General features: G+C 41.2%; 1 protein-coding gene across 1 annotated transcript in view; it reads left to right on the top strand.

Annotated features, from left to right (window-relative positions):
• The window catches only part of LOC147729176 (sodium-coupled monocarboxylate transporter 2-like), a 514719-nt gene that overhangs the window by 446653 nt on the left and 52449 nt on the right, over positions 1-15617 (top strand). Inside the window, exon 9 of the mRNA XM_086959489.1 lies at positions 12520-12632. Within this exon, the coding sequence (XP_086815615.1) occupies positions 12520-12632 (113 nt within the window). The remainder of the gene's footprint in view (positions 1-12519; positions 12633-15617) is intronic.

Raw genomic sequence — 15617 nt, 5'->3', positions numbered from 1 at the left:
AAAAACCTCCCCCTCCACAGAAGGATTGTTGTCCTTGATAACCTTTGTAGCCGTGTGAGAAAGAGCCTCTGGTGATACCTTGCCCTCAGCCAGGGAACCAGCTCCTTGTTCTCCCAGCTGAACCAAAAACATGCTGTTTAAAATGTTCTTGATATCCTTCTAAATTTTTTTAATGAGCCAAAGGAGCCCACATACCTTGATAGGTCTTTAATAAATGCCTCTCCGAAAAGGAGATCATTAGCTGATGGACCTTCCTGCTTAATATCCACCAATTTAGTATCTATCTTAAGCAAAACACTCTTTCTCCATTTATTAGAAAGCGCCATATTTGCATTACCTATTAGGCAGTCCGTTCTCTGAACCCACTGATGTGTAACTCATCAACATCAATATTATTCTATGAAACATACGCCTAATCAGCCATGTGGAACATTTTTGTAAGTAGGCCAACCACGTCCAATAATCTGTCCTGACAGGATCTGAGTCCCTTAGCTATACCCTTCCTGGGGTCGAGTCCCCCCTTTGCAATTAAAGCAATATTCTCTGTATCAAGTTCTGGCCAACACCTTCTAAGCAATGGAGGGTTGTGGGCACTCCAACCTTAGGCGAACATGTATTTCTTTTGATATCTCTCTGCAAATACAATACTGTAAATATTCTGCCACATGATCTGAGCATGTCCACTCAGGAGATAGAGGATGTTTGATTAGTAATGGGTCGGACATTTTCAGACCCAAAGAGTCGTACATCATCTTTACTCATGCTGACGTCTGTTGGCAACTTTCTTGCATAGGCTCATCATCCTCAGAGTCAAAATCTGATGTACAACTTAATTCCAACTCCTCACTCCCAGAGGACTCATCGCAAACCACAACTTTGTGTCTATGCTCTTTTGCTATTAAAGCACTTTCATAAAGCGGACCATTATCCTGCCCTTCTTTGATGCCCGTGGAATTAAGTTTCTCCTCCAAAGAAAGACCCCTTGAGCCTTCGCCTTACTCCATGCTTTAGACGAAAAATAGTTATGAAAACCTGCAATGGCCTAGAAAGTATAATATTGTAGTATAATTGTGAAACGCTACAAAGCCCAAGAAAATTCAATATAGAAATAATAGTTTACCAAACATAATATACACTATATATATATGCACTCTTGTTATAAAAAAAAGTCCCACAGAAATCATCAGTTCCTTCTTATGAAATGCAAAACAACCTTCTTCCAAAGTGGAAAAAAAAATCTAATCTGGTACTAGTGCTCGTCACTTCATGTCAAAACTGACTGAAATAACGAAGTGCCGGCTACCAGAACATGAACATTCTAAGAAGAGCCGACTAAGGGCTAGCAGCAGGTCCAAAAAGAAAGAGAAATTAAATCTGATCTGCCGTACAAGTCAAAAGAAGATGCAAGCTCTAGAGACTTGTACGCATGTATAAAACGTCATGCACATGAGCCCTGGAATGCGGTGATGAAACTATGGGCAACAAGATGCGCTCACAGGAGCGTGTGAGCATTCCCGAGAGAGAACTCTCCGGGCGGACGTCACAAGGCTCAGCTGTCATCAGGCAAGACATTGCATGGGAGGGTGCCCATGGCAACGTTACTTCGAGAGGCCGACCGGAAAAAATTGGTTAGGCCCTACGGAGATAAGGAAAAAATGGTAAGACCCCCAAGAAGCCTTTAAAACAAAAATAAAAATTGCTAATTTCCCAAGGTGGTCGAGCAAAATTACTGCCCAACTCGGAGATCTAGGTAATTAAACCAAACATTGAATTATAAAAGACAGATCATGTTTAAATCACTCGAAATTGCTCTGACCATCTATTAAATAATGTCAACTACACAACTAATGATAAAAAACACTTCTCCTTTCATTCTGAGCAGACCAGAAGATCAAGACTCAACATACATTAACCTTAGTAAAGAGGCCATGAAGTTATACTTATCTTCAAGAGGAGCATCAATAAAAAAAGGAAGAGGACTGGTTGAGGGGTATTTTATTATCTTGGAAAAGCTTGTTTGACGTTCTATATTCTAGAAGCTTTTAACATGCTGCTGAGTGGTGGCAATATTGGTCTCCGGGTCTTGACATATAATCACATTTTACATACCATACTTTAGAAATGTGACGCCAGTATTTAAGTTTATTTTAGATTAATTGTATCTTCCCTCATGTTCAATAAAATGCTTGCTGCTTTAGTACATAGTAACCATATGTCATTTACAGGTAGTACAGATAAAGATGTACCCCATTCTTTTTGAGAAACTGTAGACTGTAATTCGGTATTGCAATTCATGTAATGCAATGATAAAAGGAGACAAAACATTGGTTAGATGTTTACATAATTTAGAGGTAACATGACAATTAATAAACAAACACTTTGGTGCAGAGTCACAGTCCTGGAGGAACTGCAAATTGAAGTGTATCTCAAGCAGGAAGTTCTGCGGAATAGAAGAAGGAGGAATAACATTTGCATCCGGGGCTTTCCAGGGTGAACAGGAGGGCACAGACTTAATGACCTTCACTGCCTACCTCCTCTACGTGATCAGTGGTCAAAATGTTGCCTCACTGCCGCATTGGACAGGGCTCACTGGTTACAAGGGTCCATTTCTTTACCAAAATGGAGGCCGTCCTTGCGGAAAATGGTGGGAATTGTTTTTCAAGGCTACACGGTCCAACTCTTCCAAGACATTGCACTGATCACCCTGGGAAGGTGCAGAAACTTTAAGCCCATCACTGATATACGAAGGGATCTTAACATGCAATATCAATTGGGCCACTCATTTGCGCTCAACTTTACCTGGGAGGGCTGGCGCACAGAGCTATTCACTCCCTGAAAGAGGCTTGGCTTAGGATGAGGACGGAGAGGACTTGCCATGCTCTCTCATCCGGCCACCTTTGAAACCGCAGTGGGCCATGTTGCAGTCCTCTCGCCTTTGCAAGCACAAAAGGGACGTGGCCTCTCAGGAAGCCAAACAGGACATCATCCAATACATATGCAATCTGACGTCTGGCTCTGTATACCGTAGGATCCTCTGCCTTCCGTCATCTGACAACAGCAGACTAGTTACATTCTCCAGGAACTGATACACTGCTACTACATGCCGCAACATGCTTGGTCTCCAGATGCCAACCTCTGGCCCCCATGACTGGGTCAGAGCCCTCTAGTGCCCCCTTTGGGCCCACAGCAATAGCCCGGGTGGTGTTAATGCTAAAATGCACTGCCTTGCTACCCCCGGACTGCTGGGGCCCCTCCCAGGCTGTTCTCCAACCTCAGCCACTGTCAGCAGCAGGACCCAGAGTCTCTGGGCCCAATTCACAGAACTATCTTAAGACAAAATCCTAAACTTACTACTTTTGGTATTTACAGAAGTTAGGATTTTGCCTTAAGTTTGTCTTAAGACAGACTTAAGACAGACTTAAGACAGACTTAAGTTAGGATATTGTCTTAAGTCTGTCTTAGGTCTGTCTTAAGACAAACTTAAGACAAAATCCTAACTTCTGTGAATACCAAAAGAAGTAAGTTTAGGATGTTGTTAGTTCTGTGAATCGGGCCCTCTGAATCTCCATCCTTCCACACAGCCCCCTCAATTCAATGTGTAGGGGAGTGACTTCTCTTGAATGGCCTCCTTGCAGGTACACTGGACATTCCAGGACTGGAATTGAGTAGTTAGGCAATGTTGGTTGCATGCTGTATTCTTGACTATTTCTATTTTTCCCTTTCCTAGGTTGTCGAGCACACTATGAAGACTTGTCCTGATGTACCCACCCCTCATGTCACCTGACACTACTGCTACAGGTTGGACACCAGAAACCTGCCTCTCTTTACCCTTCCCAAGGCTTTCAGGATTGGTGCTACCACATTATGCAGGACCCTAATTGTATATTCTTGCAGGAAATCCACTTACTCGGTTATGATGCTCCTCGAATGTCCCACCCAAAGTACCCTCTTAGCTACTGGGTGCACGCCACAACTAAAACTGCTGGCGTAGCTATACTCTGCAAGGCATCCTTTTACTCTAAGATACTAAAAGCGATGAGGGGCGATAACGGCCACTTCCTATATTACTGTACAACGGGGACCCCAACCTCTCACCCTCCTCCATATTTACACCCCAAATCAAGTCCCAAGATTCCTACCTCATGGCCATCCTGGGGGACTATTCAATGCTGGTAATTGGGGACATGGCGGTGGAGGGCAACTTTAATCTTGTATGGGACCACAAACTACAACACAGTTCCGCTTCCTACCAGGGTATGGGTGTGATGTCTACTTCCCTCAAATGAGATCTTACAGACCTGGACTTGAAAGACGCCTGGCGGTTTTGCCATGCTCGCGTCTGAGATTACTCCTTTATTCCCACAAACACTCCTCATACTTCTGCACTGAAAACCTTTTCCTCATCCCCATGCTTCTATGGAGCTTGGACTCATTCTGTCTGTCAGACATCTCCATTGGTGACCATGCCCATCTAGAGATCAGTCTAGACGAGGCAGTTCCACTGCACCTGCCATCCACCGATGGTGACTGGAAGCTCCCATCACCTTAACTGAGCTCCAAAGAGCATTTAGGGAATAACTGGTTATGCAAAACTCCTGGTCCTGATTGTCCTCCCCGTGATGTTTTGTCACAAATTCCTCCCTCAATTTCAAGAGCACTTGTTGGCTCAATTCAACTTCTTTATGTCAGACACAAGCCTCACACCCACAATGGCAGGTTCTCGTACTCAAACCTGGTAAGAATCCTACACTGTGTGCATTTTACCACCAGATCGTTCTCCTCAACACTGTCTCTAAGACCTACACCAAGATTCTTGTGAACTGACTGGAGTCTTATCCCCCTGGGACCAAGTGAGGCTAATCCAGCAGAAACAGTTAGTAGATAGCATTCACCATCTTGCACACATAATGGACAAAGCCCAACAGCTTAATATATCCAACTGCCTTCTATCACTTGATGCAGAGAAGGTCTTCAACCATGTCGACTAGTGCTTCCTGCGGGACACCCTTGCTAAGATTGCCCCGGGCCCTTGCCTGATCTCTAAAATCATGTCAGAATATGCTGCGCCCACTGCCACTATCCGCACTAATGGACACTCCTCCCAACTGATCCATCTGGCACGCAGCACTAAGCAGGGCTGCTCGCCAATGCCCTTACTCTTCCTCTGGTGGTGGAACCACTTGCGATTCACATCCCCCAGGCCAAGCACATCTCTGGCATCCCCTTTGACAGACATAAACATACAGTGGCCCTATTCGCAGACGATCTCTAGCTGGCCCTCACTCAGCAGCACTCCCACTCAAGTCACGTTGCTAAATGACTTTGAAAAAGCCTCTGGCTTCACGATAATTATGGCTAAATCGCATACCCTCAACCTGACATTTCTCAAAAACAACCTTCCTGACTTACTGGCCCTCACCCCTTTTCAATGGGCTCCAAAATCTATAAATTATCTTGGACTGCACCTCACCCCTAACGTCATCTTTTGGAATCTATTCTTAATCACCACTGGGATATCTGGAATTTTATCTGGGGAGGGTTAACGTCTGAAACTCTCTAACTCCATACTGATGCTCCTCAGGGACCGGGGGGGTCTGACATTCCTAAATCTCCTTGAATATTACTGATTAGCTCATCTATGCTATTTCTCAGAATCGGTGGCTCAAGAGAATGAGAAACACTGGTACCACTTGGACCGTGTGGTGGTCTGCAGGCGCCTCTGGGACTCGGAACAAACTCAATGGCATGACAATGCTGCTGTGGGTATCTTCCAGAAGCAGTGGGACCAGCTCTGACAAGACATCCCCAAATTGTATAGGGGCATAGCCAAATATAAAACTGCATGTAAACTATTGACTCTGTTGTAATAGACCCCGGCTCGTTTGCCCCTACCAAACCACCTCTCTGCTATGCTGGAGATGCAAATTGGCAACCGGCAATTTCCTCCACATCTGGTGGTCCTGCCCCCTCACAGCAACCTAGTGGAAAGAAATCTTAAGGCTACCCACTTCCCGATTCAGTCAACACAGTGATTCTGGCCATTTGTCCTCTGACATTGCACGCCATGATACATTCTAAATGGAGCCTCATAGCCCATATGCTGGAAGAACACCTCCACCCTGGTGATTCGGACAAAAGGTTCACACATACATGGTAGCTCTAATAACATACTTCACCTGTTATTAACACTCCTGTTTTACTCCCCCTTGGCTAAAAGTCCTCAAACTCTATAACTAACCCCATCCGTCACTGAGAATCTCTCTGGCATCTAAGGTGACCGCATCTCACCACTTGAACACCACCTTGCCAGGCATGCTCCTGCTGTGCCCAACACCTTAGCCTGAGAAGTCTCATCATTCTCACCTCCCTGACATGGTACCGCCGTATCCATAATTTCTAAAACTCCACCCTTGTTAGCGGAACAAAATTCTGTCGACGGATCTGATGACATTTGTTTGATCAATCCATGTCTCTTTTTGGCCATATTACAATGAGGCAGTTTTTTGTAACTGAAAGTTTCTCTAATTTGCTTTTTTATCATAGTTTCAAAGGTGTTGAATGGTCTGCGGCTCATGGGAGCTTGAAAAGTACATTTGGTATTCAGATTTAATAGTGTCCCTTTATCTTCTTTTTTGGATGATTATCCATTAACGATATTGTATGAACATTCATAGGATCTACTACCCTCTGCTTTTAATTTATTTGATTGATATGTGATGACAGAATAGGTCCCCCTCTGTAGTATCTCCAGTTTTACTGCAGTAAATTCTTTTTTAGAGATGTTAATTAGAAGATTCTTTTTGTTTGACTTCTAGTTACTCTGCTTATTTCTTTGGGTGCAGTGTCCCCTTCTGGTCGTTCATTTCTGGCAGGACTTATGTGTAAAAAAGGCACATCAATTGTTTTAGATCTAGTGTAGGTTGAAGCTCTCTCTGAAGATTCCTCATTGGTTGCTTTGTTTGTTGCATTGGCTGGAATTGTTGCCCTGGGAATCCCTCATCGATTTGCATTCTGTATTGCTGTCGCACTGGGTTTCACGGTATTCAGACATGATAGAACTCACAAAACAGGCGGAGGGCTAGCTTTGATCTATCAATGATACTTACACAGCCTCTTTGAGCCTATACCCTCTCAAGACTGCACGCACGCTTTCTTTTTCAATCTTAAGATAATTAACCTTTTCACATTTAAAGGGCTGTTGCTTTTTCATCCCCCTGGGGCAAAAGATGGTTTTCTTACATCCCTTAACACACTCCTTGAAACCTACGCCCTTGAAAACAGTTTTCATATCTTAGATGACTTCAATTTCCATTTAGAGGCTGTCACTGACATACATACTGTTTCCTTACTTGATACCCTTACACTGGCAGGCTTAGACCAAAGGGTAAATGGCCCTACACATCGGGCAGGCCATACCCTGGATGGCACCTTTACCAACAATGATTTAATCAATATTATGGAGACCCTACCTCAGACCTGGACTGACCATGTTGTGGTTATCTTTTAGCTTAGTAGTACGCTCAAGGACCAACCGAATATATCTAACAGGACAGTCAGATCCTACAACAACTAGAAACAGGTCGGCAACCCCCTGCTTAGACTCCATCTTTTGCGCTCTCAAATAAAAATGCCAGAAAAGGCAGAACAGGCCTCCTCTCATTTTCATCAATGGCTCATGCGAACAGCTGATAATATAGCTCCCCTTCAAAAAACTTTAAGCAATAGAAAAACCCCAACAGCCCCCCTGGTTTTCAGAAACCTTAACCTTAAAAAAGCAAGAGTGTAGAAGACAAGAGAGATGTTGGAGATTAAACCATAATGATCACAAACTCGCTAAGTATAAGATTGTATTAACTGACTATAAAATTCTAATTTTGACGGAAAAACGCTCCTATTTTTCCAAACAAATTAAAGAGTTGGGAAATTCCACTTAAGAGCTGTTTCGCGTGGTAACCAATCTGTCTACACTCCCTTAAAAGGTAGTGAAAAATCATTCTCAGGACTTCTGTAACTCACTACCTCAACACTTTCAAAACAAAGTGGAACAAATTTATACTACCTTTGACAATGGGACTAGGTCAGAGATTCGCGACGTAGTAATCCTGTGACACCAAAATGCTCCGGTCTTCGAAGTATTTAGATCAGTAACGGTGGATGAGGTAACCACCCATATTTTACAGCCCAAATCTGGCTCTCCCTACATCCCTCTTCCCCCTTCAATGTTTAAACAAGTTCCTGAGATCCTCGGCCCCAGCTTAACCTCAATGTTTAACTCTATGTTTATGGAGGGTGTTTTTCCCTTCATCTGGAAGAGGGTAATCGATTTTGCCTCTTTTGAAAAAATGAAATTTTGATGAAGCTGATCCTAATAATTACAGGCTCATTTCACATCTCCCAGCTCAAGCCATACTGGTGGAAAAAGTTATGAATAATCAAATTAAATGATATTTACATGAATACAACTTCTTGGATGAATTTCAATTAGGATTCAGGGCAGAGCACAGCACCAACACTACCCTGATAAAAGCAACCGAATAAATCATAGCAGTCTTAGATGCAGGTGGTGCTCTTGCCCTTATTCTTCCCGCCCTGTTGGCAGCATTCGACACTGCCGACCATAACCTGTTACTTGCCTGTCTAAACTCATTGGGCATTATGGACAATGTGTAAGCTTTAATCTTCTCTTTTCTATCCGGTAGGATACAATCGGTTGCCTTGGGCAATTATGATTCCGAGTCTTTCACTCTCCCATGTGTGGTCAGTCAGGGCTCTTCAATGAGTCCTACGCTTTTCAACGTATATGTATCTGAACTGGGCGCATTAATCAGATGCTCTGGATAGGTTTAACATCTCACGCGGACGACACTCACATTGTTTTGTCCATTTGTAAAATGCAAGGCCACCAGTCACAAGATTTAGAGATTGCATGCTGGCAGTCAACTCATGGATGAGCTCACACTGCCTCAAGCTTAATTCAGGAACAACAGAGGTAATCGTGTTTGGCAATTACTCCCCTAACTGGTGGATCGATAAATTGGGAGCAGTACCAATCTTGGTCACCAAAGAAAAAAATCTGGGAGTGATTATAGATAAGAAACTAAACTTTGAAGCTAAAGTCAAAGCAGTCTCATTAGCCAGTTTTTTTCTACTCAAGGTGATCAAGAAAATTCTACCTTTGATGTCAGTAGACAGCAGGAAAATGGTGATTACTTTGCTAGTCATGGCTAAACTGGACTACTGCCATGGGCTTTATCTCGGAATGCCTGCGAAGCAGCTACATAGATTGAAGATGATCCAGAATGCAGCTGCAAGGCTCCTGCTGTGGATCCCCAAGTTTCAATCAATAGGCAAGCAACTTTGGAGATTGCATTGTCTTCCAGGCATTACGTTTTAGGCCTTATGTGTCACATACAAGGCGCTTCATGGTACCAGTCCTCAGTTCATGAGACGATCATTAAATTTATACTCCCCAAACGAATGTCTTAGGTCTGATGGGGCAAAACTAATGCTCTTTCAGAGATTTTACAAGGCTAATTGGGGCGGCAGAAACCTCTCAGTGGGTGCTACGAAACTCTGGAACACCCTTCCTTTCTCCATTAGAAATCTTCCATCCTTAACATCCTTTCAAAAAGTCCTGAAGATCTGGGTATTTAATGAATGGTGAACTAGTTTGCTTCTGGATGGTTAGCACCAAGACACCTTCTGGTATTTGCGCACCGTATGAATTCAAATAACATAACATTCTCAGATGTTGAAGAATCATTATCCTGGGTGTGTGGTTCAGTTCTAGTTTGTATTTTCTTAGCATAAACCTCAATTATACATTTCATCAAGTTTGTAATCTATAGTGTCTCCCTTGAAATTTTAGTTTTTGCTGTTGTTTATCTCTGTAATGTATCACTCCATCCATTGCAGCACATTTCAAAAGCATGGAGCACAACATCTGCCGACTGAGATAACCAATTTTAAAACAAGTACAAATCATACATGACGTGGATAACAAGTGGCTATATATAAATAAGCCCAGCTGTCTATTAACCACTGTCTATGAGGCTGACCTAATACATGGAGAGAGCAAGTCTGTTTTTCTCATAGAGGTCTTTTGAAGCTTCAATCAAAAAAATACATCAATCTGTTATTAAAGCTTTGATTTCCTTCTAAAGTGTTGCACATGGACAATTCTACAGTTTTTTTTTATTGCAGTGAACCACAGGCCAGATTTACGACCCACCAATTTGCTAATCGCAAATTGCGTCGCATTTGTGACTCGCAAATTGGGATGCACAAAAGTGTCTGAGACACTGTTTGAGATTCCAAATGGGGTCGCAAATTTCATGCCTAATGCATATTATTGAAGCTGTCACAATTTGCGAGCACATTGGGAATGGCTGGCACTCCCAGGGATGGTGGCCTGCTGGGGTCAGCAGACCACCATGTCTGGGACTGCTAATAAATAAAGCATATAGGGCCAGATGTATGTAGCTCAAATGGGTTCGCAAACGCCGAAATTCGCAGTTTGAGCAAAATGGTATGTATGTAGCAAATGTCAGTGCAAAATAAGGAATCGCAAATTTGCGATTCCTTATTTTGCAATTGCATGTAAGGAATCGCAAAATTTGCGAATCCTTAAATGCAATGTATGATGCAAAAAAAATTGCTAATTGTCCCTAAGGATTCGCAAATTACCACCAACTTCAAGTTGGCGGTAATTTGAGAATTCCTTGAAAAATGCCAATTTTTTGCATTTTTCAAAGTGCCATGTAATGCACATACATGTCCTTTGGGTATGTATGTGCACCACATGTGAACCCATGCTTATTTCAGGGGTGCAACAGGATGTCCTTTGGACACCCTTGCACCCTTGAAATTATTCTCAATTTGCGATTAGCAAATTGCAAATCGCAAATTGAGAATTATTTCACATTCATTCCTATGGGCCTCCTGGCCCATAGAAAGGAATGGGAAATTATTCCTTAATTGCGATTAGCAATTTTCTAATCGCAATTAAGGAATTTTAAGAAATCGCTAAAAAATTGCGAATTTCTACATACATACCATTTTGCAATTCTCAAATAGCGATTCCTTAAAAAATCGCTATTTGAGAATCGCAAAAGTGTATCTTGATACATCTGGCCCATATTTTTTTTTTATAATGCAGCCTGTTTTCCTTAAAGGGAAAAGGAATGCATTTAAAAAAATTTAAATTAAACTTTTCAGTTTAATTTTTTAAAGGCAGTCAGTCCTTGGGACCACTGCCTGCCCTTTTTTGAGAGACACTCACAAAGGAAAGGTTTCCCCTGCGGACCCCGTAAACTGTGACTGTTTTGTCATACATAGCTTCAGGAGTCGCTATTAGAAAAGGACACCCTTGGAACGCCCCTTCCTAATAGCGAATCGCTAATCCTATTTTGTGAGTTCCAAATTGATTTACAACTCGCAAAAAAGGTTTGTACATTTGCCACACGTTTTTTGCAGTCTCAAACAAGTCTAAAACCGATTTGGGCCCGCAAAAAACGTTAGTACATCTGGCCCCAAGTCGTGACTGTCATTTATTATTTGCGAATAGTCAATGTTATTTATACAGTTCATTTTCTCTATTACAAATGTCTTACCTATATTGCATTTGTTTAGGTGTAAAGTGAAAGGGTAAAATTGCACTTGTATAAACATTATGCTATGTCATATCACATTGCACAAAATCTGTTTATGCCATCGCGTACAGTCATCATTGAGGTGTCACAGAACACAAGGTCATTTGCTTTTTTTAAGATTCATAAATGGTTCAGATACGAGGGTTGTAGGAGTTGTACAAAACCAGAGTAGGATAGTAGTCCTTAAAGTGCAGGAATGAACAGTATGAGCCTAGTAAAGAGCTAGGATCCATATATACAAATCTATGTTGCAGCCGCGGCGTGCGGTGGGGCAGCGGGCCGGGTTGGGGGGGATTTCAACAGAATGGGGGAGGGGTTTTCCAACAGACAATGCCAAGGGGAAATTAACAATAATTTTCCCTCGTCATCATTTCACTGCATGCCTCCTATGAAGATTTTCCAAAAGGCACACTTAAAGTAGCATAGATTATTTTAGGGAACGCCTGTTACTTACAAAAAAAAATGAGAGAGAGTGATAGTTTTCTTATCTAACTTTCAGACCAACATTCCTGTAGCCAACCAGAAGGATTCACAAACAAAGAGCAGACTAGTTTAACTTCACCAGGCAGGTCATTCTGCAATACACCCAACGCGGCTGGAGATTTTGCGATGCAACCAATTGTACACAGGTCACATCGCAAAATGATACATAATGTGAAAAATACCTGGAATGTCTGAATCAGAACACAATATGTATTGACATGGATTCGGAGGTTCACTTACTGCAGAGAAAGTTTAAATATGCTGATTTTCTAGATGAATTGTAAGCTAAAGACATCTATATCAACGTTTGGAACATGCAACCCTGATGTTCAGTGATTGTCCGCTTTGTTGTTTAGTTTTGTTTTCTGTTTATCTGTAATTATAGCACAGTTGCGGGCAGCATAAATGGTCTTGCCACAGTGACTTATGAGGATTTCGTCAAATCTTGCTGCAAGAATATGTCTGATAGAAAAGGTGCTTGGATCAGCAAAGGTTTATGTGAGTATCAACGTGGTTTAGTTTAAAGCTATACATGCAGTCAGAATTCACTACAAACTTATGCTTTTAATCCACTATTAAGGTACCCATGAAAGATCAGGACGTTGGGAGGTGTTCCATTGGTGGTACATGGGCATTCCCATGCAAGTACCCATGGTTTTTTATGGAAAGCCATCTCTACTAACAGTAGTATACAGTGTTTTACTCCCAAAATAACACCTCTTTAAGGGAGGGGTTAACTTGGAGAAATGTGTTTCTTTCTCCAAACATTTCTGACTTTCCATGTGTGCTGCACTGAACAGCACAAAATTAAGTAAGATGTGGATGCTGGCAATGTTTATATTTTGTTTTCATGTATTTTATTTTATTATATAAAAACACTGACGCTATGATTAAGTATTTGACTTTACTAGGTTATATTTAAGGTCGGGGTTAGGTTACCTACTTGTATTTATTTGACTTTAGTTAAATATAAATTAATGTAATGCAAGATAACTGGGTGCTACACCTTCCCCTTTCAGGATGAGTGCTAGCATACTCTATTTTTATTTATAAAGTAATTTATTTCAGCTTGAATTTAATTTCATGACATAAATATTATTATCATTAAAAATGTATATTTGCTTAGGAAGTAGGGACCTTTGAAGGGATTCTCAGAGTGTGTTATTTAAAGACTGGCAGGGGGCGTACATTTATCAAAGGCAGATGAACCACCTAGCTTATTGGCAGCATTTAAATGTCTCTACGCTCTAAATGGGCCCTTTACTTTCACCTACTTTTCTTGTGAGTTCTCCATCTTTGGATAACCTGCATGAATAAAAAAAATGAACTAGTTGAAGTTGTATATCAAGGAGTGACAGCCCTCTCTGTACATTTTCATTGCTTTTTTATGTTTGAAAAGCTTTATTGAAGAAAGATTATAAGCAAACAAAGACATCAGTAGGGCAACTAAATTGTTGAAACATAGCAGGGAACATTATGATTAGAAGTCAAAAACGCATTTTATGGGGATTTTAAAGAAAGGAAAAAGGGGAGAGAAGGGGAAGGGGGGAAAGGCACTAACATTGCAAAATATTAAATTAAGAATAATTACGGCATATAAGCAGATGGTACAGAGTTCCAATACAAAATATACAGCATAAAAAGTTGCCGAAACATGTGAAACCTGTAAAAGATAAAATAACAAGAAGGAGAGAGCAGAAGTCCTTCAAGGAGGTTTAAAATTTTCTGAGCTGACATGAGTAGATTTTTTCAAAGAAAAGCGATCCAGATATGTGGTGAGAGGTAACCAGTAGAGATCAGTGTTAGGTATTGGTTTGCAAGAAGAGGCAAAGGTGACACCCAGCCTGTGAACGTGACATAAAGTGTGCCACCAACCCTGTATGGAAATATTTGTGAGGGATTTCCAATTGGAAGAAATGTGTTGAAATGCAAGAGTAAGCATGAGATCAAAGAGACCATGTGAGTGTACAGCGAGCTCCAAGGAATCTGAAAGACTACCCAGAAAGAGAAGAGTAATGGAGTATGGAAAAGAGAGTGTAAAGATGCGAGAAAGATATGACCAAACTTTGTCCCAAAAAGCAGAAACAACAGGACAGGAAAAGAGCAGATGTAGGAGATCAGCATGTAAAGCACCACAAGTCCAGCATTTAGAATCAGAAGAGGGTATGAATCGAGACAAAGAAAGAGAAGAAAGATAAAGTCTATGACTGAAATAAAATAAAGATTGAGTGAGAGAAGCAGAACGAGAAATCTTTAAAGATCTGGACCAGAGTTTGTCCCAGAGAGCAATAGACCAAGTACAATCTAAATCCGCTTCCCAAGCAAGCTACAGTTTAGTTTTAGCACGATCTGGATTAGGAGAGGAGAAAGATTTATAAATAGGAGATGCTTTAGGGAGAGAAGTCAGTATTTTAAGAAGAGGAGGTTGAGGTAATATTAAGGCTGAGGAAGGAAGAGAATAAAAACAATCAAGAAATATTGCCATAAGAGTAGTACATTTCTGCAGAAAAGAACGTGGACAGTTGAATAAAAGTTGAAATTGAGGAAAAGAGCAAAGTAATAACCCATCAAAGAGATGGTTAACCCCCATGACGCCCTTTAATCTCCAAGAGTTCCAAACAATGGGCCTGTTATTAAAAAGGATAAGTGAGTTATACCAAATGGGGGTGTTTAAAAAAGATTCACGTGTGAATCAAGGGTTTTAAAAGAGAAGAAGTATGCTTGAATAAAAGAAATTAAGTATCGGAGATTTGGCAGAGAAGCGTACCACTTCACCGATAGAAAAGGGTAGTAATACATTTTGTTCAATGAGGAGAAAAAAGGGAAGGTTCTGGTGAAAGCCATCGCGATGTCTGGCGTAGAGAAAAGGATTTATAGTAGAGGCAGAAATCTGGAAATTTAACTCCACCATTAGTGTTAGATTTACGAAGGGCAACTAGAGAGATTCTAGATTTCTTATTCTTCCAAAGAAACTTTGAAAGGGAGGAAGCAATACGTTTAAAATAAAGGGCAGGAATATAAACCGGTAACATGGAAAAAATATAAATTAGAATAGGGGCTATCATCATTTTAATTGAATCCTATTGGCCCCACCAGGAAAGAAAAAGAGGATTCCAGGAGGAGAAGAGGTGATCAATTCGGGACAAGTTTGCAGACATATTCAGTTTAACTGAAGAGGAAATAGAGTTGGAAAACCAAATAACTATATTTAATCTTCAAACTATTCCAGGCAAAGCCACTCGAGGAGAAAAGGTGAGGAACAGAAGACTTGGTTAAAGGAAGAATTTCAGTCTTATCCGAGTTAATCTTATAACCTGAGGCTAGAGAAAAGGAGTCGTATTCAGATAGAAAAGGGGAAATGGATATTTCTGCATTAGAAATAAACAAAAGAATATCATCTGCATATGCAGAGAGTTTCAATTGATTGTCACCATAGGAAAAACCAGAAATGGAATTATTGTTACGAATAGTAGAGAGAAACGG

This window comes from Lissotriton vulgaris, chromosome 2_2 (genome assembly GCF_964263255.1).
Source record: "Lissotriton vulgaris chromosome 2_2, aLisVul1.2, whole genome shotgun sequence".
NCBI lineage: Eukaryota > Metazoa > Chordata > Amphibia > Caudata > Salamandridae > Lissotriton > Lissotriton vulgaris.
Note: the sequence above shows the minus strand (reverse complement) of the source record. Positions and strands in the feature narration are given on the sequence as shown.